The 23,899-nt window shown below is 40.1% G+C and overlaps 2 protein-coding genes and 1 pseudogene across 5 annotated transcripts; all 3 read right to left on the reverse strand.

Moving 5' to 3' along the window:
- Window positions 1-7,107: 7,107 nt before the first annotated feature.
- Window positions 7,108-17,635, reverse strand: LOC130137340 (uncharacterized; annotated as a pseudogene).
- Window positions 9,319-13,123, reverse strand: LOC115673044 (probable LRR receptor-like serine/threonine-protein kinase At3g47570). Of its 3 annotated transcripts, none has more exons than XM_056306567.1 (3): window positions 11,320-13,123; window positions 10,366-11,247; window positions 9,319-10,206 (listed from the first exon to the last, which is right to left on the reverse strand). In XM_056306567.1, the coding sequence occupies exons 1-3, from the start codon at window positions 13,046-13,048 to the stop codon at window positions 9,842-9,844; spliced, it is 2,976 nt and encodes a 991-aa protein (XP_056162542.1). In that variant the 5' UTR covers window positions 13,049-13,123; the 3' UTR covers window positions 9,319-9,841. The 3 variants fall into 3 exon arrangements, with proteins under 3 accessions (XP_056162542.1, XP_056162541.1, XP_030450930.1); XM_056306566.1 differs by having other exon boundaries at window positions 9,319-9,726; window positions 9,820-10,206; window positions 10,366-13,123; XM_030595070.2 differs by having other exon boundaries at window positions 10,366-13,123.
- A 1,669-nt stretch (window positions 17,636-19,304) lies between the features above and the next one.
- Window positions 19,305-23,125, reverse strand: LOC130136467 (receptor kinase-like protein Xa21). Of its 2 annotated transcripts, XR_008815370.1 has the most exons (3): window positions 20,522-20,638; window positions 20,044-20,414; window positions 19,305-19,562 (listed from the first exon to the last, which is right to left on the reverse strand). XR_008815370.1 is itself a non-coding variant. In XM_056306570.1 (2 exons), exons 1-2 carry the CDS (start codon window positions 23,115-23,117, stop codon window positions 19,435-19,437), a joined length of 843 nt encoding a protein of 280 aa, XP_056162545.1. In that variant the 5' UTR covers window positions 23,118-23,125; the 3' UTR covers window positions 19,307-19,434. The 2 variants fall into 2 exon arrangements, 1 of the variants encoding a protein (XP_056162545.1); XM_056306570.1 differs by lacking the exons at window positions 20,044-20,414; window positions 20,522-20,638 and adding an exon at window positions 22,403-23,125 and having other exon boundaries at window positions 19,307-19,562.
- Window positions 23,126-23,899: the final 774 nt, after the last annotated feature.

The raw sequence follows: 23,899 nt of genomic DNA on the forward strand, positions 1-23,899 counted from the left end.
AATCGTGCCTTACAGCTTCTTCATATGGATCTATTTGGACCAACCAGAATACAAAGTATTGGTGGTAAGAAATATTGTTTAGTCATTGTTGATGACTTCACAAGATTTACTTGGGTGTTCTTCCTTGCTCATAAAAATGAAGCATTTTCATATTTTTCAAAATTTGCAAAAAGAGTTCAGAATGAAATGGGCTACTGTATTTCCTGCATTAAAACTGATCATAGGGGAGAATTTGAAAATCAAAGCTTTTCAGATTTATGTGAGGAAAATGGCTTTCAACACAATTTTTCTACTCCTTATACACCAGAACAAAATGGTGTTGTGGAAAGGAAAAATTGTTCTTTGCAAGAAATGGCAAGAACTCTGTTGATTGAAAGCAAACTTCCTTTTTATTTCTGGGCAGATGCAGTTTTTACAGCATGTTATATTATTAATAGAGCTTTTCTCAGACCTATTCTTGAGAAAACCCCCTATGAGCTTTACAAAGGTAGAAATCCCAACATTTCATATTTTCGTGTGTTTGGTTGTAAATGCTTTATTCTGAAAAATCCAAATGACCGCACTGGTAAGTTTGATGAAAAAGCAGATGAAGGATTTTCCTTGGATATTCTATTACAAGTAAAGCATACAGAGTCTTCAACAAAAAGTCTCAGACTGTGGAAGAATCAATGAATGTAAAGTTTGAAGAAAACATTCAGACTCACAGAGATGAATCTGAACCATCTCCAAACATTCAAGAGTTTTCAGACGATCATCAACAATCAGTATCAGAAGGAAAAGAAGGAAAAGAAGATTCAATACAGACTCAACCAGAAAGTTCAAAGTCTGCAGATTTTCCGAAGGAAAGATTTGACAAAAACTGGAAACATAAATCCAGTCATCCGAAGAACCTCATCATTGGAGAAATAGAAGATGGCATCAAGACAAGATCCAAACACAAAGAGAATATCAGCAACTTGGCATTGATATCAGAAATAGAACCAAAAGAAGTTGGTGAAGCTTTAACAGATGAAAGCTGGATCGATGCTATGCAGGAGGAACTTCAGCAGTTCAGACTTAATAAAGTTTGGGAGCTTATGCCAAGACCCAAAAATTATCCAGTCATTGGAATAAAATGGGTCTTCAGAAATAAACTGGATGACAAAGGGAAAATTACAAGAAACAAAGCAAGACTGGTTGCAAAAGGCTATTCTCAAGAAGAAGGCATAGATTATGATGAAACATATGCACCAGTTGCAAGGTTAGAAGCCATTCGGCTACTATTAGTTTATGCTTGTTTCCATAACTTTAAATTGTTTCAGATGGACGTGAAAAGTGCCTTTCTGAATGGATATATTAAAGAAGAAGTATATGTAGAACAACCACCTGGGTTCGAAGAACCTAGAAAGACTGATTACGTCTACAGACTCAAGAAGGCTCTTTACGGTCTGAAACAAGCACCCAGAGCTTGGTACGAAAGGTTAAGTAACTTCCTTCTGCAAAATGGCTTCACAAAAGGTAAGGTTGATACAACTTTATTTGTTATGAGAAAGGGTAAGGATTTCCTACTTGTTCAAATTTATGTTGATGATATAATCTTTGGATCCTCTAACGAATTGCTTTGCAAGGAATTCTCAAAGAATATGCAGAACGAGTTCGAGATGAGTATGATGGGAGAATTATCATTCTTTCTTGGCCTTCAAGTGAAACAAACCAAAGATGGTACATTCATTTGCCAAGAGAAGTATGCAAAGGAGATTATCAAGAAGTTTGGATTACAGAATTGCAAGAAAACAGACATTCCCATGTCTCATTCATCCAAACTGGACAAAGATGAAAATGGTAAAAAGGTTGATCAGAAGGTATATAGAAGCATGATAGGTTCATTATTGTATCTAACTGCATCTAGACCTGACATCCTTTTTAGTGTCTGCATGTGTGTAAGATTTCAATCAGATCCAAGGGAATCTCATTTTTCTGCAGTAAAGAGAATAATCAAATACATTGGAACATATCCAATGTTAGGTCTTTGGTATTCCAAAGATTCGATTTTACTCTTCTTGGATATTCGATGCTTGATTTATTTGGATGTAAAGTGGACAGGAAAAGTACTTCGGTACATGTCAACTGCTTGGGAATATGTTGGTATCCTGGTACTCAAAGAAGCAAAATACAGTTGCACTTTCTACAGCAGAAGCAGAATATGTAGCATTGGGAAGTTGCTGTGCACAGATTCTGTGGATGAAACAGCAATTACAAGACTTTGATATTGAAGAATCAAGTGTTGCAATCAAATGTGACAACACAAGTGCAATCAATTTAACAAAGAACTCGATTCTTCATTCTCGAGCTAAGCATATTGAAATCAAGCATCACTTTATTCGAGATCATGTTCAAAATGGTGATGTAAATATTCAATTCATTGATTCTAAGAATCAATTAGCTGATATATTTACAAAACCTCTTGATAAATCTTCATTTGTATTCATAAGAGAGAAATTGTGCATTACTTATCCATTTTCTTGAAGTGTTTGATAGACAGGAATTTTTCAGACTCAAGTACCCTCAGTCTGAACATTTTTCAGACTCACAAAGATAGGTACATTCCTTATTCAAATTTTGGCGGGTATATATTTGACATTTTTGGTAGGATATTTTTTTATAATCGTTACTTTTGGAAGCAAATCAGGTATGTATTCTAATTTATCTGATAAATTGTGCTTAATATATTGTTCTGATATCATCACGTTTGATTAAGCTTCATAGAGTATTTTTTCTTCCTACTTGCTTGGGATATCTTTTTATTTACTAAAAATAACTTTTCCTTCCAAAACTTATCCACCTCCTTTTTAAACCCGTCCTTCTTTTCAAAACCCTATCAGTACGATCTTTTTCTCTCAAAACCCTTTCGATATTCAGAGACTCTCCTCTTCTTCCTCCAAAGATCGAAACTTTCGTCTCCAAAAGTGTCATAATGCCGGTCAAGATGGTGGCCCGTAGAAGATCGTCCCGTATTCTCAATCAAGACTCAAAGTCCACTGCATCGGCGGAATATTTGGAAGTTTCAGACTCAGAATTCGACCATCATGAAGACTGTTCTGAAGCACCTCCTCAGCGATCGTCGCCACCAAAATCAACCGGTAAAACAAGTTTTCGTTTTCGAAGTATCAAGCTTGTATGGAATGCTTATCAGCGGTTAAAGAGAAGCAATGCTTCTGAATCGGTTCTACCTGACTGTCTTAAAGACAATAATTTACTCTTTGAAGAACATCTCGCTGAAACCTACTCAGAGTTTTGTTGTAAAACTGACAAAGTTCCAACCCCACAAGAGACTTCCTCAAGAAAGGGCAAAGAAAAAGTTGGAGAAGCTTCAACTCCTTCTGAAAAGAAATCGGTTCATGTAAACCCTAAGTCTACTAGTGCTTCAAAATTTGTTGTTCCTGATGATGATGCACGATTTTTTGAGACTTTTGAGATAAAGGTGGGAATAGCATCTGGTTTGCCTGGAACAGGAAGTTTGTTCAGAAGCACTGCGCATCACATGTGCTACAAGTTGTTACTTGCTAGAGGAGTAATGAATAATAGAACTGTGGATTTCGAATACCTGGAGAAGGCTGGCATTTCTGTCCAGCACTTGTTTGAGAAGTTAGGGATTTATGAATTTTGCCTTCAATCTGCCAATACTTATGCTGAATTAACTGCCTACTTTTATTCCAATCTTTCAATTCTGTCACCAAATTGGATTCAGTTTACTGTTGGTGACAAGAAGGTTGATTTAAAAGCACATGAGTTGGCAAGGATAATTGGAGCCACACACTCCAATTTTACTCCATTGGCAGTGAATCTTGAAGAAGCTTCTCAGGTGGCTTCCGACAATCCAAACTTTGCTCTAGGATCAAAGCACCATCTCTCCTATTCTGACTTATCCAGACGATCTGTGATCTTGCATAAGATCATAATCAACTGTTTGAAGCCAAAAGATGCCTAAAAAACTGACCTATCAAAATCAGAGATAAAGCTCATTTGGGCTATCTTGAAAGGTCAATCCTTTTCTCTCCCTCACCTCATCATATTTCATATGTACAGAGCATTACAGAAGGATAAGGGTCATCTGCCTTATGGAGCTTTAATCACTCGTATCTTCATGTTTCTCAATATATCTATTCCTGGTGAGTTGCGTGAAACCATGCTACCTCTTATGTTTGTTGGAGAACGAATGCTCTCCAAAATGAAGAAATTTGAAGATGTAAGGGAAAGAGCAAAAGGACAAGAGGCTGAAAAGTCAGAGGTAAAATCTGTTGGCAAGAAAGTTGAGAAGGTAAAGGAGCATAAGAAAAGAACCAGTTCAGCCAGCAAGCAGCCTGATTCTCCTACCCCACTAAAAGTGTACAATAAGAAACGAAAAATTCTTCTGCATGATGAAAATGATGAAGCAGAGGCTGAACACTTTGCAACAGGAGGCTCAGAACATGTTTCTGAACCAGCTCCCAAGGTCTCAGAATCCATTCATGCAGAACATGTTTCTGAAGATCCATCACCTGTTCAGGGGGAGATTCCACTAGAATCAGCCACAGGGTACAATCAGTCTGAGGAAGCTAATGTCCAAGGTCAGCCATCCGAAAATCAGAACATCCTTTCTATTCTGCTTGAGATTAAAGACAAGCAAGCTGCTCTAGAACAACATATGCAGAATCTACATAACATTGTTGAGGAAAACACCAAGGCTCAACAACTTCAGGCAGCAGCAGATAAAGCAGCATTAGAGAAAGCCATTACTATGTGCTCATCCAACATGGATAAGGCCATAAGTCAATGCAGCTCGAAGATTGAGGAGGCTGTCTCAATATTGGAAAATTTTCAACTGATTAGTACTCCCAAAAAATAGCCTGTTTTTCAACATTTCTCTCCACTTTTTTTCAATTGGTCTGTAATATATCTCATACTTTTTGTTAGACTGGTTGATTAATTAAATATCAGTACCTTATTCTCTCTATTATTATCTTTTTGCTGATGACAAAAAGGGGGAGAAATTATGTGCAGATTTGCAGGTTGTATTCAAAGGAAGAAAGACACAGATATCAACAGAGTTTGCTCTTTCAATCTGTGTTTCAGGAGCTTAATATGTTTATTTATTTTCAAAATAATTCAATCTGCAAGAAAGTTTTGTCACCATCAAAAAGGGGGAGATTGTTGAGGAAAACTCCTATTGATTTTGAAGTTGACAAAACGTTCTATGTTATTGTAAATCTGATACTGATTCTGAACAAATTTATTCCAGTGTCCGTATATTCGGAAGCTCGAAGAAAGTTATTCGAGACTTTACAAACCTGTCAAGTATGTTTTTAAAGACCCACATAATCTAGGTTTCGAGATTCGGACGCAGAAATTCTTCGAGACTTGCACGCAGACGCAGAAGTTCTTCGAGATGCAGACGCAGAATTTCTCCAGACGCGAGAATTCGAACGTAACACAACAGCTAGTGATCCGGCATGGATTTCACAGAAGGAATGTTCTGATTGTCTCAATCTGAATCAAATTGATTGACAATCAAACATCACGACAAGAATGTATTACAACGGACAAAGCTCTACTTATGGAAACCAAGATTCTGATTGTATGGGCGACCAGAATCAGCAGGATTCAGAATCTATCATCCAACGGCTACTCAATCCTTATTATACAAATCTGTCCAAGGTAAAGATTGGAAGATGATCCTCTGAAAGCTGTCCAACGGCTAGTTTGGAAGTAGAGGAGTATTTAAGGAGATCAACGAGCAGCATAAGGTAGTACAGAATCAAGAATCAACAAGTCCAAAGTCTGAGCATACTCCAATCATTTCTCTTGTCGTTTTAAGCCAAACATTAAGATCTTGAGGGACACTTTGTAAGAGTGATTGTGTGAGATAGAGAGTCCTATCATACACAAGAGTGTTAATACTCAGAAGTTGTAATTCCTCTTGATTACATAGTGAAATCCAGCCGGTAGGCTGTAAGCGTGGGAGAGTGGACGTAGGCTTGCTATAAGCCGAACCACTATAAACTTGTGTGCAGATTCTCTATCCCTTATCTCTTACTTTACATTCTGCACATCAAGAGCACCGTCTATATAATCTGTCTTGAATCTGAATTTTATTCAGACTCTTCTGTGATTTATTTTGTTTCCGCATAAATTACTAAAAATTGTTTTAGATCACCTATTCACCCCCCTCTAGGTGATCCTTGCTAGCTACATCAAAATGGTTGTGAGACGAGTTTAAATGGAGGAGAGTTTTAACCACTGGGAATATGGAACCATTGAGATACTTGGGCGTTTCACTGAACCAAACCATTGACACCTCTAAGATTCTTCGTCATCCTAAATTCTTCCAATAGAGAAAAATAATATTCACGCATCTCTAGCTATATTGAAGGAACTAAGAGTAACCTTTATCCACGAAATTAGACCGTAAAATTTTGCACGGCCCTTCTGCTACATATGTCTATAATTTAAAGCTTGTAGCAAATGGAACAAATCAATGCGAATGGTCCTCATTGGTTTTTTCACTTCACCACCCTTGTTAAGCGCTCAAGTCGCTCAAGTCTCACTTTCGGACATATCGGTTAAACTACCTTTCGAAGTAATAAGGAAGGAGAAAACAAGGTACCTTGTCTCCCTCTACCTTCTTCCACCAATCAAGAAATTCTGGTTCGTCGAGGACAGAAAAGAAGAAAGAAGGATGAGGTAGCCCGATTTAGGAAACCGTTTGCGATTTACATGATCAAGATTCTCGGAACTTACTGGGCACAATGCGGTGAGTAGATGTCAAAATGTGCTCAAAGCAATGGAAGCTACGTGAGGATGAGAATAAGGAACGATTCGACAAGAAGGGTACAACTTTCTAAAGCTTGTTCACCATAACTCAGGTTCATGAAAATAAGGAGAGTTTAGCTAAATTCGCTGACAATTACTAATATACAGACCTCAATAAGAGGTCCTCAAGAGCCAGCCAGCCGTCCTAATCAACTCAGTACAATTTTTATCACCGCCGTAAAGCACCTCTTGAATCCTTTCTAGGAACGTTTCTCTCCATCGATCCTGCGGTTTCCGATTCAAAGCAATGGATGATTCCAATTTCATCTCCGCGGCTACTTACAATCGCCTACCACACATAGGTGAATGACCATCCTGTTTATTGGTACTATCATGATCCGGTCCGTTCCCCTCCACGCACAGGCCGTTGTTCGTCGCACTCACTTCAGAGCCGACATTGTTGCCAGTCGCGAGTGGAGAGTCCGACACGCTAACTGTCCCACTTCTTGTAGGCGGGGATCTCCCGCTATACATGGATGAAGCATGAATATTTGTCATCGTCGGTCGCAAATTCCCGGGAATGCCTCGCCTTTTGTCCTGGACTGAGTTGAAGCACAATCACATCGCGAAATAACATTAATCTAATCGGAACATTGGCCCGAGCAGTAATTGAGCGGACAAAAAGTACTCCGTCCAACGACGCAAAGCTAGCGGCTCCTCTCGCACTCAGTCGTTCCATTAACATGTACGCCGGCTGCGTGCACGCGCTTCTCCTCCACATTAATCCCACTTGTTTCTACATTCTCAATAAAATTGGAAGCGCATTCAAAGGCATCGAAGCAATGAGCCCATTTATTCTAATGAACAAGCAGATTGCAGTCTTTCATTGGTTAATGGACATCAAAGATCTCGCCCTCTTTCTTTCCACTTTCCACTGTATTCTTTTCATTAAAAGAGTGTGTCATCCAAAGTCGGCAAAAAGGACCTCCCCGTTATAATCCAAAAGCCGAAGAAAAATATTTCTTCCCCGGACTCCAAATGAAAATAAAGGTGGGCATGTCAAGTCATTCAAATTTCGCATCCTTTAATCTTCCCGCAATGAAAGCGAAGGTCGTAGTAATTCTATCATTCGAATTTCGCATCCTTTAATCTTCCGTAACGATCGAGAACGATGGGTGCAACAGCAGACGAGGTTTACTTTTCCCATTGTAGTTTACAGGGTTCAAGTTTTATTTGGAAGAGACGCGGCTCTTCACAATTGAAATCTTTCGTTCATTTTGCTGGATCTTAAAATAGATCAAAGGGTCGAAAAAATAAGTCAGGATGATCATTAATGTTCCTTGTGGTCCTCTCCTTCTTCTCCAAGATTATACTATTTTTATGGATTAGTTTATGTGTTTGAATTCAACTTTGAATTGCATGATCGTGCTCTCAGAAGGCATATATGTCCTTGAGGCTAGAGGTAGTATTTAATGGAGAAATAACTATATTAAAAATAACTTTCTGGAAGTGTATTGCCTCAATTCGATTATTCTATAATTTCCTGTTTCGATTTTGTTCAACTTAAACTCGTGGCCTTTACTCCACTTGGAGAGGGGCGACCGGCGCAATTGCCGTTTTGGAAGTTACCGTAAAGCTCTTAGACCTTCTATAGAATATTTTCATGCTCGAACTTGTGACCGCATACTACTGGGCTACCGGGCTAATAAGGATAGGTATGACCTCATACTGCTGGGCTACTGGGAAATTTTAGAATCTATAGTAACATGCGTAGCCAATTAGTCATAACCTTGGGTTATACACAAAATTTTCAAAGATAGCAACTCGGAACTTCAGATGTCTGAGCTTACACCGTCTGAAGTTGCTACAGTTCTTTCTGAATTATGCAAAATGCATAGCTGAATGACCTCTCCGCTTTCTAAGATGAAGATTCCCAAAGATTAAAATGGAAAGGAAAACCATGGCCGATGGTCATATGGATATAATGGCCATTTTCCTACGTCTTCTTTTCTAAGGCAGATGAGGAGTAGTATCCGATCAGTCGACTTGTCCATTTTTCGATCCGTGCAGTGGACAGAAATGTCTTAAGATTCCTAGTAATGAGAGAAAATTTGTTCATTTACTCCACGCGATGAACTTGATTATGATGATTTGGTCTTCCTCATAAAATTGATAGGGGCGACGTTGACCGTGACTATTACCTTTACTTTCAAGTTATTCGTGTGGGCGATTTATGTTTTACTTAAAACTAGATTTCTGCCGCTGAAAGTCATTCCCGCTTGGTGAGATGATGGAATAACATAATTTGCTCTCCCAAGTGGCGCATTTAGGTAATGTGGTACTCGAGTTTGCATTCTACATGCAAATATCCAGAAAAACTCAGGTAGTAGTCTTTTTCTATAGATATTGACGTTGTGCAGGATATGCAAGCATAATGTCTACTCGTATTAATGGATTGAACTATTTAACTGGCATAAAAGATGAAAGGATAAATGTACTCACTCAGATAACTTTAAGAGACATGTTGGCTTGCATGTATGCCTTTTACTTTTCAATAGTCCGGATATACAGTACAGCTGTATAGATGACAGCATCATTCCTGATACTTCGTTGTCTTCTTACATGCCAACTTTCGTTTCAAAGGAACATTGAAACACACCTTTGTTCTTCACGGTCTAAACTATTTATAATCTACATCAGAACTCGACTCACCAACCTCACAACACATTAGAGAAGCAATTGTCCCGCGTTTGCATAAGAGATGAAGGCCTCCTGCCACCTCTCCCTATCTCCCGAAGGGAACGAAGACATTAAAATTGACTTTGAGTCAACTAAAGGTTCCCATATGCCATAGTCCATCGGATGACTTCACTATTTTTCCAACCCCACTTTGGCTCCGCATGATGATTTTATTACTTCCATGGCTCCATCTTCACATTACCAGACAATTGAGTATATCTTGATATGAAAAAAAATGCGTGAAGTCAGGTGCTTGTCTATGCATAAGCGGTTCAGTTTGGCATAATTCGTAGGAGGTACTAGAAAACTTACTGCTTTAGTATATTACTTATCCTTATAAACCAGCCGCGTAAAGTCTGTCCCTAATTGAACGTAGTTGAGCTGCCACATCTGTGATGCTCATTCGCTCTCTTGGGACTCCAACTGAGCAGGCGACCCCAATTTCGTAGACCATTAGCAGACAATTTTGGACCGTACTCTTTCTGCTTTGGCCTGCATAGCTCTCTACTTCTTGAACTAAAATGGGATCGGTAATCTCCAGGACTCGTTTAGGCATAGCTTCCTCAACAAAATTATGAAGGTTCGAATTTTCTTTGAATATCTCATCTGTTGGACCAATTCCTGTGAACATCTCTAGCAAGAGGATGCCATAACTATAGACATCCCCTTCAACAGAGACCCCACTTCCCATTCCATATTCTGCACTTATCAAGAACCACAAATGGTTGAGCTATGAGAAAATAGCACGCGCACAATCTCATTATGAATTAAGTCCAAAGTTTTGTGAAAAGATGCATCAACAATTTTTTGATAAACAAATTCTTCATTTGAGGGAGCTAGGGACACAAGGGGGCATACCTGGAGCAGCATAACCAATTGTTCCTCTCAAACCAGCTGAGCTTATATTTGTGTTCGTGTAAGATGTGGATTCAAGGACGAACTTTGCCAATCCAAAGTCACCGACATGTCCAACCATCTCAACGTCTAAAAGGATATTGCTTGGCTTTAGATCACAATGAACTATGGCATTGTGGCATTGGTTATGAAGATAATCCAATGCAAAAGCGATGTCGATGGAAATCTTTATCCTTTGGATGAGATTCAAAATTTTTGAGGGCCCATCTACATCAGCTGGTATTGGATATGGGTGCAACCACTCTACGAGGCTACCATTGATCATGAACTCATAGACTAAAGCCTTAAAGTCATTTCCTTTATAGTCAGTACCTGAGCATACCGTTAGTATCTTCAAAAGATTTCGATGTTTGATACACTTTAGGGCCTCACATTCGGCTTTGAAGCTCTTCAGAGCTCCATGACGCATTAAATTAAGCACCTTCACAGCAACGCTAGTCCCATTCTCCTGGAGTATTCCCCTGTAAACGGATCCAAAACTACCAACACCGATCAAATTAGTTGAAGAAAAACCATTAGTTGCTTTAAGGAGAGTTCCATAAGATAAGTTTTGCCAGCTATCAGCTATGGAACTTGAAGTGGGTTCTTGTGCTTTCTTCTTCTTCAACCAACATACATACACAAAAACCAGAACAAGAACCACCCCTAGAAGCCCAAAAATAGTAGAGAGCAAGAGTTTCAATTTACGAACTACTCCTTTGCTCTTGGAGTGTCTAGAGACACATTTAGGGAGCCGAAATTCCGGGATTCCTCCACAGATCTTGTTGTTTCCTTCAATAAAAGTGGCACTTGCATTCTTGAAGACTCCTTCAGTTGGTAACATGCCTTCAAAATTGTTATGGGATAAATTCAGAATTTTCAGGAAGTGAAATACCTCTAAGAACTTCGGAATCTCACCTGATAGATTGTTATTGGAAAGATCCAATTTCTCAATGCTTCTTAATGAGCTAATTGATTGAGGAATGGATCCTTGGAAGTGGTTATCCTTCATTACTAATACAACCAATGCATTACAATCACCTAGAGTGCTTGGAATTTCACCACCGAACATATTGCCCGATACGTCCAAAGTATCTAAATGGTTAATTTGTCCCACTTCCGTTGGAAGGGCCCCATTCAAATGGTTGTGAGACAAGTTCAAATAGAGGAGAGTTTTAACCGCTGGGAACATGGAACCATTGAGATTGTTTTTAGAAAGATCAAGCACCATCAGACTACACTTATCTAGATGTGAAGGTATGTGCCCGTGAAAGTGATTCCCATCAAGATGTAAATAAATCAATCGCTTCATCTTCTGCAGAGAGGATGGAATTACCCCTGATAGATTGTTATAGGAGAGACTCAGAACTGACAGATTTTGAAGATTTCCCACATCGATCGGGATAGCACCTGAAAAACTGTTGTTGTACATCCCCAAGACTTCCAAGTTCACAAGATTGATGATTTCTCTAGGAATCTCACCAATAATAGGATTTTGTCCGAAATTTAATTCTTTGATAGTAATGGAGAAATTACCAATGCATCTCGGCAACAGCCCACCTAGTCTATTACCAGAAATATCCAAGCCGGTTAAGCTACTGATATTGGTTAATGAGCAAAGGAATTTCAAGTCACCAGATCCCCCACTTCCGAGGTGGTTATGGTCAATTCGCAAAATTTGAAGGTCATGCAAGCTTTCAAAAGAAGGTACATTCCCTGAGAGCTTGTTGCCTCCAAGCTGAAGTAACTGTAGATTTGAGGCATTATTAGGTATAGACAAAGGGATTGATCCAACAAATTGGTTCACCTCAATGCCGAAAAATGCTAAGTTGGGGAGACCAAAGCCCACTGTAGTGGGAAGACTTCCATGTATTTGGTTATATCCTATGTCAAATATTATCAATGAAGATAAATTGTAGAGGGAAGGTGGAACCGTACCGGACAACCAGTTTTCGAGCAAACCAATTGCTGTTAGTTTGGTCAGTTGGCCCAGAGCCCGAGGAAGACTCCCGCCCAAGTAATTGTAAGAAACATCGAGCTCCTTCAACGATGATAAGTTCCCAATGGAAGAAGGGATACTTCCTGTTAGATTGTTTTGTTCTAAATAAAGAATCTGAAGCTTCACCAATGAACCCATCTCTGGAGGAACTTCTCCACTCAGTTGGTTATCAGACAAGTCCACGCCAAGGAGCTTAAGGCAGCCTGAGATGTTCTTGGGGATTTCACCCATGAGAGAATTGTTGTACAGCCCCATCTTGCGTAACCGGTGCAATTGCCCGATTTGGGGAGGGATTTCACGGTGAAAGCTATTATTTTGGAGCCACAATCCCGTTAGGAAGCTAAGGTTCCCGATATGAGGGGAGATAGACCCGGATATCTTCTGAGCACTCAGGTCCAATATGGTGACTCTGTTGTGGTGCCGGCGACTACATGTAACACCGTACCATTGGCAAAGATTGACCATATTGTTCCAGGAGCTAAGCACCTTGAGAGGGTCCTTAGTTATCCCAGCCTTGAATGCAAGCAATGCGGATATGTCGGTTTCATTTGATGCCGAGGAGACTCGAACAAAGCATAATGCAATCGCAATCGCAAAAACGAAGCGATGAAAAGGGAGCTTTGCAAAACTAAAGCCCACGAGTTCCATGACTCAAAGCAGAAGTGGACTGAACTGATGAGCAGGGAGGATGAGAACAGACGAGAGATGAAATTTGTAATTCAGGTGTGGTTGAGCCACCGCATTGACAAGAGATTTATAGAGGGTGAGGATTTTGGAGAGAGACTCTTGTTTTGGTCTCAAAAGTCATTTATCTGCATCCACTTGACATGAGTGGACAAGTTGGGTGCTAAAAGTACTCAGACTGACTGATTACCTCTATGGTTGGTTATTCTGCAAGATAGGCAGCGCATTGAAGAAACTGAAAAACAAGAAAGATGTAGCATTCCTCTTAGGCTTCTCTCCACGGCAGAATTAAAATAAAAAGCTAATGAAACAGACATCGACTGAAATTGATGTTCCACACCAAGAAAAGTGAAAATTATTACGGAAGGAGCGTGCTATAGTTTGCATAAAGTAGAAAGATTAGTGGCAGATTGACTTGAGTCCACCACTACTACCCCGTGTTTTGGTTTGAAAACAACTAAAGAATTGTTTCCAAAATTTTCAGAAAGTCAAGCTAAAAATGAGAAAACACTTTCTAGTGGATTCAATGAAAACAAGTTCTGAGAATTCTTACCTAACAAATCGATTTTGAAAATTGAAAACGGAAAATCGATAACTTTTCTTAAATTAAACAAAGTCCTATCACTACTCTAAAGTACACAACAATTATCTTCTTCGTCGACTTAATATTCAAACATATCTTCAATACCACATAACACACGACATAACATTCTTCTTATCTTTTAATCATATCACCACATTCAAGTCCACCACTGAACCCTCGCTTGAACCAATTTTCTTTTGAATGATTAGAGAGATGAAAAACACCACCACATTCTTTTCTGCGTGGATTCCTTATACTGCAATTGCGGTTTCAACATACAATCGGGAAAAATGGAGTGCTCTCTTTCTGTTTGGTTGATTATTTTATTCGCTTTGCTAGACTTCTGTTGGGTCATCATAAAAGTAAAGGGCCATCAAGAAAAAGGACGAAAAAAATGTAGAAAAAAGACAATCCGGCTAGAAATATTTCTAAGGGAAGAAAGGCTATACTTTCCTTCATAGGGACATCGGCCACCTGGTGTCATGATGGTCGAAAGATCGTGGTTCGGGAAATTAAACATTCTTAGTCTTCGTATTGCATGACGATTCATCCTTTTTACCCCCGACCATACGTAGGAATATAGGCAAGACCATTAATGGAACACTGACTAGTTCTCTTGCCGTCCCCTGCACGATCACTTGTCTTAGAAATTATGAGAGCACGGTGTCAAATTTAATTAGGGTGTATTTGTTTTAGGGAAAAATTCGTGATAAAGAAAAAAATCATTTTTCAGGAAACTATTTTCCCATTTTTAGGTTAGGGAATTCATTTTCCTAACTTTAAGCGTGCATGTTTTCTTTGACCGTAAATGGTTTTTTGTTGATCGACAATTTTCAGCAACCCAAACATGTGAAAGTCCGGAAAACTAATTGGCGAAAAATTCTTTCACTTAAACAAACACACCCTTCGTCTAACATTGAAAGAACTCTGGAACTCAGCTTCATTTGTTAGCGTTAAGGAAGTTGCATGTTTTAGGGATGGGGCCATATAGTCGATATCAAATTTCTCAAACACTCGGAAACGAAAGGGAAGCACATATGGAAAAATTAGAAGGCAACTGATCAAGGTCTATGTGAAAGCTTGACCTTTTTCTTCCACTGGACAAGGTTATTGCTACCTTGGCCCTTGGCCAATTCGATGATCTCACTCTTCCTTGCAAGAAAATGGGGAAAATTACCAAAAAAGTCCTAAACCTTTTGCAGTTGTGCCAATTCAGTCCTAAACCTTTTTTTTTTTGGCCAATTCAGTCCTAAACCTTTTGCAATTCAGCCAATTCAGTCCTTTTGGCCGGCCGGAGCTGACATGGACGCCGGCCGGTGGCCAAAAAAAAAGGTTTAGGACTGAATTGGCACAACTGCAAAAGGTTTAGGACTTTTTTGGTAATTTTCCCCAAGAAAATGACATGGCCTCTTTTAACTAAAATGCTGATAATCGACCTTGGGGACAAGATTGTATCAGCAATTAATAGTTGCATACACATATCGGAATATCATGCATTGAATTTTCCATATTAGGAAGTTCACAAAGGAAATCAACTGCTGTCGGTGCACCTTAGTCATCATAAATTCTTCCGATGGAGAAAAATAACATTCGCATGATCGTAAAATTTCGCATTGCCCTTCTCTACACATGTCTATAAATTTAAGGCCTTGACCAAATAGAACAAATCAATGCGAATGTTAATATTGGTTTTTTACAGCACCTCCCGCTTTGATAACATGTAAAAATTTTATGGGACTATTATCAATTGTTTTGAAAGTTTAAATTGTTGGACGAAATACGTGGGTTAATGTATAAATAGTCTAACAAATACTAGTTATAAAAAGGAAACGAAGAAAAACAAAGTACTTGATCCTGCAGTTTCAATTCAAAACAATGGATGACTACAACTTCATCACTGTATCTACTTACAATCACCAGCCACAAATAGGCGAATGACCATCCCCCTCACTGGTGATATCATCATCCAGTCCATTTCCTTCCATGCATAGGAGACTGTTGTTGATCCCATCTCACTTCAGAGCTGGCGCTGCTGCTTGTCGCAAGTGGAAAGTCTGATTCGCTAAGTGTCCTACTTCTTGTAGGCTCGGATCTCACGCTGTACAAGGGTGAAGCAGGGATATACGTCATCGATGGTCGCAAATTCCCAGGAATGCTTCGCCTTATGTCCAGGATTTAGTTGAAGTAAAATCACATCATAAGATAATATCAATCTAGACAAAACATTGCTCTAAGTAGGCAAACAACATTAGACATAGAGAGAGAGAGAGAGAGAGAATCTTCAATCCTGATACAGTAGCCATGTCAAGCAGTATAAATAATAAACTAATACAGCGTTATGCGAAAGAAGAAAAAGGACCATACGATATGCCCTAGAGCCATATCCAAGGATCTATTGGATAGTGTTTGCCCAAAGCCTGAGCTGTCGGGAAGAAGCCGACTTTCCGAACATGTTACTGTGAGGACAATGTTTATTTTCTTGCTTGGGTTGCACTAATTTCCTCATGTTTATTACCCTTTCCAACATTTTAGTGCCAATCAAAACAGGCCTCATATTGTCGTTCATTTTAGGATGCCCACGACTCAATGCAGGAACAGAGCTTCCACTTGTATAAAAGACACCATTGGCAGGGCGTTTTCTCGACCGTTGCGAAAGAAAACATTAGGAGGTCCGGGACCTCCACGTCAGCATGATCCTGGACTACTCATGAAGCACCACGTGCAGCCACATGGCGCCGTGGGGCCAACTCGCCAAGATGGAATTTTTGCACAAAATATAATCTTCTCTCTCTCATTAGGCCTGCACCCTCCCTTTGGATGGTGCTCCTTCATGAACATAGCAGAACAACCAAAAACAGGGCTCCTCCTCCCTTCCCTTTTTTCCCTTCGTAAATACAAACTATTTAATAAAAATTCCCGTACCTTGTTCCTTTGTTATCCTTTGCCGAGTCGTCTTGCCCCACACCATACACACTTGCACATTAACACCAAAACTTACCCGATAGTATTGATTTCACTGGAACGGAAATTCAACGTGATGACACTGTATTTCTTGACGTTATTGAAGCAGATTTTGCAATAGTAGAGGACGCTGCTTTGGTGGGAGGGCCAGATGCAGTGGGACCAGTTGACGTTGTAAATGGTCGGCGAGTTGGTGTTGCTGCCCTTGATGCCAGTTTTGGTGGGTTAACAATGGGACAGGCAGTTGGCGTTGAAGATCTCGCTCTTGACCTTGATGGAGTCGGCGATATGGCAGGAACTCGTTGCTTTGCAGTTGAAACTGCAGGCTTGGTCGAAGTACCTGCAGCAGGCTTAGTAGCGACAACAGAGGGCTTGACTGGCACTGCTGATTTAGTTGAAGACAAGGTCGGGCGAGAGGTTGGTGTCGAAGGTCTCGAGGCTCTAGAGGATGTTGTTAGTGTAGGCCTAATAGGCGTTGCCGGTCTTGATCCTGGACCCCCTGATGGTGAGGGCACGCGAATTCCTGCCCCAGAAGTGTTAGACCCAGGAGAGGAAGCTGGTTGTCTAGATATTAAATTGGTGCTTGCAGGTGGAATTTGCCAACTAAAGAGATGAACAGTTGACCAAATATGCAAATCCAAGCACAATTCTTTACCCACAATTCATCTAGTTAAGTGACAATTAGCGGACAATCTAAGAAACATATCTTATGGTAAGTGAAGGCTAAATTATAAGAGAATGGATGTACCAACACTCGTAATGTGTGATATTCAGTATGGAGGGAGCAAGGTTCAAATCTGCAATTGATAAAAGTATACAAGATACGAATGAGAAGTTTACATAATTAATTGTCCCAGATCTGATTTTTTTTTTACCCAAATTCCAGATTCTAAGATGAAGTTACTTCATTTTGCACCTGTCACATATCGTTTAAAACTAAACATTTTCTCTAGTCTGTGATAACTGAAAAGGTCACAATAGAGCTCCAAAATCTTCGACACTGCCATAACAGATCTCTACTAACTTAAGAAAAGACACTCAGTTAACGATTCTATATAAATAAATACATATAATAAAATTTCTTCTCCCTATTTTTTTTTGTTTATAGTTATACAAGTATTTTCTGGAGAGGAAGGAAAAGAAGAGTTAAAAAGGCTCCCTTTTTGTTTTTCACTCTTCTGTGTCTCCATTGTTCTGGCCCTCTGATCACACCCAAGTCAGTCAAGATTACTTGTGTCTACTAGATCTCATGGCTCTTCACTGAATCCCAACTATTTGTCGATTTTGAATTTTTTTGAAAGGATTAGTTGCATTTTAGGCCATAAAAGATGTACTATGTATACCGAGAAAGTGTACAAAGATTGATTTATTAGATGATAATATCATCATATTGGATGACAAACAAATCCACTCTCTCATTTTCCAAGCCCAGTCATCGAAACATCCATTCACATCGCACGACATATTATAATTGTAAGTGTCTCAATCTTGATATACTATTTAGTATGCCTAATAATGTTGCTTGTAAAGAAAAAGGAGGGGGGAAACGAGAGGTTCTTCAAAGTATTCTTCACAAATGTACTCTTTCATTCATTCTGCTGAATCTATAGACAGATCCAAGGATCGGAAAAAAGTCAGGATGATTGTTATTGCTCCTTGTGCCCCTCTTCCTCTTCTTCTTCTCCTCCAAGATTATACCATTTTTATGCATGATTTCATGGATTCGAATTCATGGTTGAAGAATGCTTCGAAGTGCATGATCGTATTCTTATGAGGCATGCATGTATCCTAGAGGTAGTATTCAGCGGAGAAATAACTAGGTTAATGATAACTTTCTGGAAGTGTCTTGCCTCAATTTGATTATTCTATAATTTCATGTTTCGATTTTGTTCAACTTAAAATTCATGGCTTTTCACTCCAAACGGAAACGGTAAGGACACCACCGTCTTTTAATGGGTGATATGCCGTTGATGTATCTATTTAAAGTAGAAAGTGAAGGCGAGTACACCAAGACGTGGTGCCGGTACTGGTTCGTCCCTCAAGCAAGGCAAGCTCTTCTTCCGGTTCAAGGACTCCGCCGTCGTCACCTGCGCCTTCCGTCCGAGGGCATCATCCTGGTGGCCTCCTGCCTCACTGTGAACGGGGCCGAGGACATCCTCAACAAGCAGTACGCCTTCGAACTCTCCTGTTTCAGTCAGATGCTCGTGCCTGGAAACTGTTACTTCTATCGCCTGATCGTCGGTCGATTGTGACCACAACAGGCAGTGAGCTTTGTGCAAGCGAGATCAATTTCGGTATACTTGCGTTAATCTGGTGCTTGTACATTGGGAATGGTTGTTTTTAGTGATTTGTGAGGTGGTGTTCGTGTTACTCTCATTTCTCTTATGGCCTAATGTCTTTTGATTTGGTCGAGGGTTCATGTCCATTTGTTCGTCGGTATCAAGTGCTGTCCGTGGTCTGCCTAATATGTGTAATGACACTACGTAGCTGGATTTGTGCTAAACAGATCTACAAGAGTAGTTCAGGCAGTTTGGTCTCCTATTCTGATGGAGAATGAAAGCTGATGACTTGCATATTAAAAAGACCTTTATTTGATAGTCATATGTATCAAGAGTACATATGCTAATTCATTTTGAGCAGCCTATTCATCTTCATATCTCATACTGTTTGCTAAGTTGTACTGGAAACCAAATCATGGCAGTTGGAAATAAACAAGCATGAATTCATTCTCATTCGAGAAACAAAACATAGAGGAGTTTAATTACGGCTGAAAGAGGAGCAGTCTTTCCTTCCATATGAATTACATCTATAATTTGCTGATAAGCCTTGGATCTGTTGGACCTCCACTCTCAAAAGCTTTTGCTTTGCCCGTAGCAGCTCCGCCGCATACTTCCACCAATCCACTCCTCTGGCGTCCAGCAGAGTGGAATGACCCTATGGAAAATGCAGAAACCATTTATTCTTAAAACCTGGAAAAAAAATGTAAAATTTAACTACAAATTCAGGGAATCTGGTCAGAAGCCAATTCTTTTAGTCAACCACGCGGCCCTATAAGCATGACTGTTCTAGTGCAAGTGCAGAGGTACACGTAAAATGTAACATATGTGGGTTCCTAGTCAGCTGTTTCAATGCCTTGTGATGGTGAGAATTTCTTCATGTGGTCTCCAGTGCATTTGGTTCTGACTGGTGAAGCCTTTACCTCTATCTTCGCACTACCAGAAAATTGAATTTAGTCCTCCACGTATACCTGAGAATATGTATTGATCTTTCCTAGTATAGACTGGAAAGGAATGTTACTCAGTCCCTGTGCTCGAGTGTGCAGGCACACCTCTGTATGCGTGACTAGGCTTTAAGTGGTTCGTTTCAGTCTGCCAAGGTGATAATTTTTAGAAATGTTATTGCTTTTGTATATTACCTATCCATGTAAACCAGCTGCATGAAGTTTGTCCCTAATCAAGCATAGTTGAGTTTCAGCTTCTTTGATGCTCATTCTCTCTCTGGGTACTCCAACCGAGCAGCCAATTCCAATTCCATACAACATTACCAGACACTCTTGAACTGTGTTGTCTCTGCTATGGCCTGCATAGTTCTCTCTTCCCTGAAGTAGAATGGGATCGGTAATTTATAGAACTCGTGCGGGCAAAGCTTCCTCAACAAAATTGCGAAGGTTCAAATTTTCTTTGAAGATCTCATCCGTGGGACTGATTCCGGTGAACATCTCTAGCAAGAGCACGCCATAACTATAGACATCGCCTTCTCTAGAAACCACACTTCCCATCCCATATTCTGCACTTCGTCCAAATTTCAAATTAGTCGTAACAGAAAATATTGTCCACTGTATCATTATGAAGTGTAAGATTCTTTGAGAGGGGGGAAGGACAAGGGGGTTTTACCTGGAGCAGCATAACCAACCGTTCCTCTTAGATCAGCTGAGCTTATCTTTGAGTTGGTGTCAGGTGTATTTTCAAGGACGATTTTCGCCAATCCAAAGTCACCGACATGTCCATCCAATGCAGAAGCAATGTCGATGGCAATCTTTATCCTACGGAGGAGGCTCAAAGTTTTTGAAGGCCCATCTGCTTCAGTCAGTTCTTGCTGGCAGTGCAACCACTCTTCAAGGCTGCCATTAACCATGAACTTGTAGACTAAAGCCTTAAACTCATTACCGTAATAATCAATGCTTGAGCATACTGATAATATTTTCAACAGATTTCGGTGTCTAATGTGCTTTAGAGCCTCGCATTCAGCCATGAAACTCTTCAATGCATCATGGCGCGTTAAATTCAGCACTTTCACAGCGGCAACCGTTCCATTCTCGAGTATACCCTTGTAAACAGACCCAAAACTACCGATACCAATCAAATTAGTTGAAGAAAATCCATTAGTTGCTTTAAGGAGAATTCCATAAGATAGATTCTGCCATGTACCGCCTACGGGGCTCGAAATAGGCTCTTTTTTTTTCTCCTTCAACCAACATGAGTACAAAAAAGCAAGAAGAAGAGCTATTCCCAGAAGCCCAAAAGGGATAGAGATGGAAAGTATCAGTATATGGACTAGCCGCTTGCTCTTGGAGTCTCTAGAGATGCACTTAGGGAAATGAAATTCAGGAATTCCTCCACAGGGCATCTCGTTTCCCATGACAAATGCGGCACTTGCATTCTTAAAAACTCCTTCAGTTGGTAGAGAGCCTTCAAAATTGTTAAAAGATAAATTTGCATATTCCAAATCAAATGCCTCGAAGAACCTTGGAATCCCACCAGATAAATTATTGCATGAAAGATCAAGTACTTCGATGCCTCTTAATGAACTAATGGATTGAGGAATGGACCCTTGGAAGAGGTTTTCCTGCAATCTTAATAGTACGAGTACATCGCAATTTCCCAGACTGCTTGGTATCTCACCATCTAACATGTTTCCTGATATGTCCATATAATTTAAGTTCTTCATTTCTCCTATTTCCTTGGGAACGGCCCCGGTCAGAAGGTTGTGGGATAAGTTCAAAGAGAAGAGACTTGTGACCACCGGGATTACGGAACCGCTGAGATTGTTACTAGAAAGATCAAGCGACATCAATCTTTGACACTTATATAGATGCGGAGGAATGCGCCCTTGAAAGTTATTCCCAGCAAGATACAGATAAATCAATTTGCTTAGATTGTGCAAAAAGGATGGAATTACCCCCGACAACTTGTCCGAGAGAATCAAATACGCAAGATTCTGAAGATTTTTCAAGTCAAATGGGATTGTACCTGAAAGACTGTTGCCATCCACATACAACTTTTCTAAGTTCACAAGATTCCCAATTTCTCTGGGGATCTCACCGGTTATAGCATTCTTGCTCACTCCCAATGCTGCGAGAGTAATGGAGAAATTGCCAGTGCACTGAGGCAGTGATCCACCCAGTCTGTTTTCCATGACATTCAACTCTTTTAAGCTAGAGGCATTTGTTAAGGAGCAAAGGAAGCTCAAGTCATGGGAACCCCCACTTCCGAGATGATTGGAGCGAATGGAAAACCATTCAAGATTATGTAGATTTTCAAGAGAAGGTATGTTCCCGGAAAGATTGTTGTCCTCTAGGGGAAGTATGCGTAGGTTTGTTGCATTGGAGATCGAGAATGGGATTGATCCATCAAATTGGTTCGAGGCGACATTAAAATATTCGAGAGATGAGAGAGTGAGGCCTATGGTTGCAGGAAAACTTCCATGTATTTGGTTACAGGATACGTCAAATTGAGTCAATGAAGACAAGTTGAAGAGGGAAGCAGGAAGTGTACCGGAAAGCATGTTGAATCCCAAAGTAAGTGTGTCTGGTTTGGCTAGTTGGCCAAGAGCCCCAGGAATGCTCCCACTTAAGTAGTTATAAGTGAGATAAAGATCCTCGAGTGATGATAAGTTGCCAATGCCTGGAGGTATGCTTCCTGACAAATTGTTCACCATTAAAACGAGACGCTGAAGCTTCAACAGCCTACCACGCTCTCTAGGAACTTGTCCAGTCAGTCGGTTACTCTGCAACCCAATGCCAATAAGGTTTGTGCAACCTGTTATGTTCTTGGGTATATCCCCTGCCAGAGAGTTATTGGACAATTCTAAGAAACGTAAGCGGTGCAGTCGTCCAATTTGCGGAGGGATTTCATGGTCAAAACTATTGTTTTGAAGCCGTAACTCCCTCAAGAAGCTGAGGTTCCCAATGTGAGGGGAGATTGATCCCGAGAGCTTCTGTGAATTTAGGTCCAATACCGTGAGTCGGTTGCGGTGCCGGTGACCACATGTAACACCAGACCACCGGCAGAAGTCGATGCTGTCGTTCCATGAGCTGAACACCCCAAAAGGATCTTCAGTTATTCCTGACTTGAACACCAGCAACGCAAGCCTATCATTTTCGTTGTTGGAAGCAAAGGAGACTCGGTTGAAGGAACACAACAAGAGAACAATGGTAAAGATGCAATGCCATGTCGGAAACTTAGGAGACCGGAAGTCGATATGATCCATATGCTTAGACCGGAAGTCGATATGTTCCATATGACACAGACCCACGATCAGCGACCAGGGCACAGTAACATTGAGCTTCTCAAACATTCAATTGCCGACCATGGCCATTTCACTTCTGCAAATTACACGAATCTTCTTACATTCCTCTTCTGGTTTCCTTTCTCTACTGTTGCAAACCATATATTCGGTCAAAGTATGGTCGAGGGCTTTCGATTTTTCAGTCTTGAAAATTAAAATAATTGTCATTTAATATACTTGACAAGTGTTCCGAGAAACTCGTTAACAATAGTTTTGTTTATTAGCAATAGGGTGACGACCGCTGTGTATATATGTTTATTATATAATTAGTAATAATATCCATTCTCCCTTTTTTTTTTGGTACATGCGTTTTCCGGAGGAGGAACAAGATAAAAAGTGTTGGTCAAAGTTGGCCATTGACCGGTCAACAGTGACGAACATGGAAGCAATAAAATCTGAAATGAATGAGACGGTGGTTCGATCAAAATGACGTTCCACAGCGAAACCAAATGCTTTGAAATTTTCAGTTTTTGGTGGTTATAGGGTGCATTTGGTTCAGCTTTTGGGGAAAGCCTTTGGGATTATGCAAAGACTTTTAGCATAAAAGGATTTGATGAAATGCAAAGACTGTTTAGTAAACTGTAATTGAAAAATATCTTGAAAAGCAACTTTGGAGAAATGATGTTTGGTAGATATATGCTTGAAAAGTCCTTTGGTGTGACTAATTTAAGTGTTGGGTTAATAATACGAAAAACTCCAAACTG

The sequence above is a fragment of the Syzygium oleosum genome, unplaced genomic scaffold (assembly GCF_021117445.2).
Source record: "Syzygium oleosum isolate NSW1041296 unplaced genomic scaffold, Sole_v2.1 Sole_v2.02, whole genome shotgun sequence".
Taxonomy (NCBI): Eukaryota; Viridiplantae; Streptophyta; class Magnoliopsida; order Myrtales; family Myrtaceae; genus Syzygium; species Syzygium oleosum.

What these genes read in the sequence shown, in the direction of transcription:
- LOC115673044 (XM_056306566.1), bottom strand. Translation starts at nt 13,048, where the DNA reads ATGGAACTCGTGGGCTTTAGTTTTGCAAAGCTCCCTTTTCATCGCTTC. An exon ending in AATTGGTTATGCTGCTCCAG is followed by an intron (nt 10,207 to 10,365) that starts GTATGCCCCCTT and finishes TGATAAGTGCAG; the next exon opens with AATATGGAATGGGAAGTGGG.
- LOC130136467 (XM_056306570.1), bottom strand. Translation starts at nt 23,117, where the DNA reads ATGGATCATATCGACTTCCGGTCTCCTAAGTTTCCGACATGGCATTGC. An exon ending in GGGATTCAACATGCTTTCCG is followed by an intron (nt 19,563 to 22,402) that starts GTACACTTCCTG and finishes CATTTTCCATAG; the next exon opens with GGTCATTCCACTCTGCTGGA.